General features: G+C 34.3%; 1 protein-coding gene across 1 annotated transcript; it reads right to left on the bottom strand.

The window, feature by feature from the left end:
* Positions 1-387, bottom strand: LOC141683595 (uncharacterized). The gene has a single exon (XM_074488334.1). The coding sequence runs from the start codon at positions 385-387 to the stop codon at positions 1-3; it is 387 nt and encodes a 128-aa protein (XP_074344435.1).
* Positions 388-5,852: the final 5,465 nt, after the last annotated feature.

The raw sequence follows: 5,852 nt of genomic DNA, 5'->3' as shown, positions 1-5,852 counted from the left end.
TCATAGCTGCTTTGATCTTTGTTTCCAGAATACCTCTTGTTGAGTCAATGTCTCAGTCATCTTTTTATTCTCTTCCCTGAACTGATTTATTGAGAACTCGTCTCTGCGCCCCTTCGTTCGCTTGATAATTCTGTTGCTGTGAGCTATTTTTGTTCTGAAACTGCCAGTGATCTCCTTCCCCCACACACTAAGAGTTTTTGAACATCTTTTTAACTTCTCTGGCAGCGATTTATCCTTGTGATTTTCCCACACATCCTCTACAATCTTCTGACACATAGGTTCCCGAAGCCATGTGTTTTCAAACTTAAAAACCCGATGTCTTTCCACTTGTCTTGTAATGAAAGGTTCTAGAAAGAGAGGAGTATGATCAGAGGTTGACACCTCCATATTGGTCAATTTAGCATACTGGAAAATATCAGTCCATGATTTCGTGACCAAGGCCCTGTCCAGTTTGATTTCCACCCACTCCTCGGTACCAGGCCCCCTTTCCTAAGTAAAGGGATACCCCTACATGTCTAGTTCTGATAGCCTGCACTCGTCCACTATATCTCTGAAGCCCTGCACTAGCCAGTTTGGATATCTCCTCCCACCCTTTTTCTTTGACTGGTTTAGAATATTGTTCATGTCTCCTATAATACACCACGGTTTGTCACTATCTCCTGACAGTTTATGCATGAGATCCCATGTTGCACGTCTCTTTGTTCTATCCGGCTCCCCGTACAATCCAGTTAACCTGAATTGATTCCACCCTTGCACCGTGATTATTACATCAATATGATTAATACTATAAGTACTTAGCTTCACCTCATGCTTGATCCTCCAAAGTAGAGTTATCCCCCTGATTGCCCCTGACAGACGACTGAAAACATTCCTTCAAAATCTATTAGTTTTTGAATTTTTTCAACTATTTTTTTTACATAAAGTTTCACACAAAAAAATAAAATTGGGTTTCTTTTGGATCACTACATCCTTTAGGAATTGTCCGGCCCACGGGGTCCCAAGCCCGCGGCAATTCCAACTCAGAATACTCATAATGATAGGCGGGCCCGATCCTCGGAACCCGCCCCAAATCCGTTTTTTGAAACATTGTTGTTATCTTGATCCACTCCTTCCATCTCATCCTTGTCTGAGTCCACTCCTATTTCTGTATTAAGGCCCATTTGCATTTCCAAGCCCACATCTGTTCTCCTTTTTTTATTTTCCACCACACAATAACTACCCGCTTGTTACTTTGATATCGCCAACAAATTGATTTTGTATTTTTGAAAGTCCTGATATCCCGCTATCAGCATGATTCCTGGCTATCACATCCCCGCTCTCTTCGCTATACACTCCCTCCCCCGAAAATTTAGGCACCGTATCCTCCTTCCTCTCTCTTCCTTCTGCAATGTCAACGCCCCATCTCCGGTGTCCTTCACCTCCGTTACCGGAAAATTCACCTGCCTCATTTCGCAGCCACTTAGCCCCAATCAAATTGGATTATTTTCGAAATGGTGCCCTCATCCATGCTCCATATGGCCTAACAATCTCACTTTCTGGCATTTCAAATAGTCTACTGCAATACTTGTCTAAATGACCCATTATGCCACAAATGAAACAAAATGTCGGGATGTTTTCGTATTTGAAAGTTATCCAACTCTAATCATTACCCGTTCTTCGAAGCTTCATACGACGTTTCAAAGGTTTCGCAATATCCAGAGTGACTCGTACCCTCATATACTCCCTCCATACACCTTTGAAGTTGTTGGGACATGAACTTACGTGTCTTCCAATCTGATTTCCCACATATACCATCACTTTATCAGACATGAAACCTGGAACCAAATCGTGTATATGGACCCATAAATCAATGATGTTAGTACTAATGCTTCTGGGATTTTCACCTATCTTCATCCTTGATATTAACAACACCTTCCTGTTAAAGGACCACGAGCTACCCTCAATTATTCTCCTTATATCCAATTCATGGTAGAACTGAAATAGGAATAGATTTGTATCCAGTTGCTTGATGAAAACTCCTTTACCAGGTCTCCATATAGCTGCCATTGTTTGTTTCATGGTTGAGAAATCCAGAATTCCTTCATTTAAAAACCTCCCTACCAGACATAATTTCGCATCACATACGTATGGTCCTTCGCCTATTCCTCCATTTTCCTCTTCCGTGGCTATGCCTCCCTCCTCTTCATCCTCTAATACTATGTTGTTCATTGCCTGGCTGATATCCTCAATAGCGCTCGACATGATTGATTATGAAACGATTATGAAACGATGGTTGAAAAAACAGATTACTAATAAACACAAGACTAAAAGACCATGTCAAAATACAAGACAATAAATCAAACATGTCTCCAGCTTGTCCGGCACAACCCGAGATCGCCTGTGATGCACTTTAATTACTCCAAATATGGAGTATAAAATATAAAATACACACGTCTCCATAATCAAACACAAATCATTCTAAGTTTGATCATTATCTAATTTATGCTAGTATATCTCTTCTATATATAATAGGAGAACAAGAGTATAATTTCATGAGATTAAAAAGTCTCACTGAAAAGACTAAATTACCCATATTTATAATATTTATATAAAAAACGTGTTTTGTGGGAATCGAACTAAAGTTATTTCATTCAACTATACAACTTCTTAGGACTACACCATATTGTCACATGTGCTTTTATCATACACATAATATGTAAGTGTGCTAAATAAATATTTTATTTAACTTTAAAGATACTTACTTGAATTCCGCAAAAAAAGGATAGTTAGTTGAATATTTGTACAGTTAATTTTAAAAAATTGAATTTCAAGTATAAAATTAGGCATAGTACATAAATGGATTATTATCTTATTTATTAATCATTTTTTAGTTTGAAAATATCTCATATATTTCTAACATATTTTTTATTATAAAAAGTAATTAAAATGTACATATATAATTTTTTTAAAAAATATTGAAAATAGAATCGCTTATATATAAATAATCTATATTGGTATTACATATTTAGATAAGTTTGAATTATAATGAGTCAATACATTTTAGAACTTGGCCCATTGTTCAAAAAATACTCGAAATTTGACTACATGACCAGGCCGAAAAACATCGTCACATTCTACGTTTAGTAAATTTAAATTACAAGCTCGGCGAGAATATCTTACCAATAATGTGATTTTTTTTTAATATCTTACGTTAATATAAATTAATGTGTTTGAGTTTTTATAGTATTAAGTCAATTGATTATTTATATTAAAATTACTAACTTCACTAGCAACGCCTTATTATTTTTGGGATTTGTCCCAATTTTAAGAATATTTGAAATTTAAATTGAGATCTCACTAGATTTGTTAAAACTACGGTGATATATTAAATTGAATTATTTTTTATTTTTCAGTTTTTAAAAAAATAATTTTTTTAAAAAGAATTCTTCTAGATCAACAATATTCATTGATCAAGATAATATTGTACAAATATTTTGAATTATTTTAATATTTTGAATTATTCAAATAAAAGTTATATTTATACTATATTGTAGCATTTGATTCGATGCATTTTATATTATTTAAGGAAAAAAACATACACTGTTCAATAATTTGAAAGAATTAACGAGTTGAACTGATATTTATAAAACTTTATCGAACTGAAAATTTTTAATTTTTGAAGAATAGTATAAAATGTTATCAAATTATTATATGAAGAAATATTAAAGTGGTAATGAAAGAAACTTAAAAACGGTTTAAATAACGATATAAATACAAATTTTCTTTCAAATTATTGAAAAAAATCATAAATATCAATAATAAGTCTTAAAAATATATAATTCATTTTTATGTTACAACCATGATTGATACCCAGTTGCATAAAAAATAGATATGGATTGTTTGTCAGTGATAATGTGAATACCATATATAAATCATAGCAATTTATTTATTACATAAGTTTAATTTTTGAATAATTATAAATGCATGTTATTTAAGTAATCAATTATCTCGCTAAATGTTAATAATGATTATACATGTACATAAATCAGATATTTAGCATATAAATAATCGAAACCATCATAATTTACTAAGAGATGTAACATACAATAATTTGCATGCTAATACACACACATACATATAACTTAATCTTACTCTGTTAACAGTTATGTAAATAAAAAACTAACATTTTTCCATACATACATACGTTAAATTTCAAAAACTAATATTTTTCATTAAAATCAACTTTAATATTAACAATAATGTAAATTTTACATTATTGTATATTATGATTGCAAGTCATTCTGACTTCAGTTATGCATTTTTTATCTTTTTAAATTGAGTAAATTAATTGTAAGTTAGTAGTGAACTCAGTAATAATTTAGAGCAGTACATATAGTTTATTTAAATAAAATTCAAGATTTTTTTTATCGTAGGTAACCCGCAGCCGCTACCCTTCGGGTGCGCATTGGGTAAACCATACGGGCTCACGCAATAGCCTGCAAACCACGTGAACCAATGTAAACTGCATTTAAGCGACATGCTCTGACTCAGGAGGCATAATCATAAATTCTCCTCTCGTGGGATTCGAATTGGTCAACTTTGTATTCAACATATATGTTAATTTGTAGCTTTTTATTTGTAAACATACTAACGACATTCTACAGATTAAGTTTAATCGTTTTGTTTTAAACGTACACTTACTACCTTGTTTATATTCATTCATTAAATATAAAATAACAGGTAAGAAAATTATAACATAATAATAGTTGAGGGGATATTCACTCCTAAAAGTGAGGAAGCATTTGAAGCTCCTAATGTATAGAGGAGGACATGGAGCTTGTTGGAGAGAAATTTTATCTCCATTTCTTCAAAATTTGACTAAGAGACAATATATGGATATTATTGGAGTTGCTCTACAAACATTATAATTGCATGATGTATAAAAAAACTCTAGAAAATGACTCGTGCCTCGCACGGGTTATTATGTTAGTTACAATAATCCACGAAACATTAAAATAATATTAAAATACTAGAGTCTTGCCTTGCATGCCTACTTTAGTTAAGACTTGAGACTAAAATTACATGTATACACACACGAAACTCGCCTTGGCTCGCAAATTTATACACTCAGCCAACTAACTCGTGTAACTCGCAAGCTGTACACGAGCTTACTGTTTTGAATCGGCCCGAACTCGGCACGGTTCTCAAACTTATATGCGTCGTTCATGAGTCTTGAAGTAGCCAAACCGGCCTACCGGTGAACCGACACGACTCGACCGACCCGCTTGTTTGGCCACCTCTAGTTGCAGGCCTACGATATGACAAACCTTCTACAAAGAACACGAGCTCGCATCGCTTATGAACAGGGCACAAGTTTGACTAAGGGAGGGCTGCTTCATGCGAGCTGGGCCATGAGTTCGCATCACGCGGAAAGGCCATGAAAATAAGTTAATTGACAAACAAAGTAGAGACCAGGTCAGCTCACATAATGTATATTATAGCTTCATTATGGAAAATGACTAATATATGACTGGGTTATTCGTAAATTTCGGGGACGACACGGGATATTCCTATAATCACGGGAAGAAATGCGGAGATGCCACGAGATTGTAGGAAGTGTGCGGGGTCGGTCGGGATTTGCGTGGCTAATTGGCTAAAGGCCTTAACTAAGAAATGGGTTTTGGTGGCATGGGTAGAAAAACTCGGCCCCTAGCCCAGGTAACTTGTTCCCTAAAAATTACGGGAGACTTGATCTCTATATAACACTTGTATGAGGGATGAGTTGACCTTTGATGAAGAATAAAAAAACCTTATTCTTATTGATGAGTCATCATACAAGCTCATCCCCCACCATACACATGTTGGATTTTAAT

Source organism: Apium graveolens, chromosome 9, assembly GCF_009905375.1.
Source record: "Apium graveolens cultivar Ventura chromosome 9, ASM990537v1, whole genome shotgun sequence".
Lineage (NCBI taxonomy): Eukaryota > Viridiplantae > Streptophyta > Magnoliopsida > Apiales > Apiaceae > Apium > Apium graveolens.
Note: the sequence above shows the minus strand (reverse complement) of the source record. Positions and strands in the feature narration are given on the sequence as shown.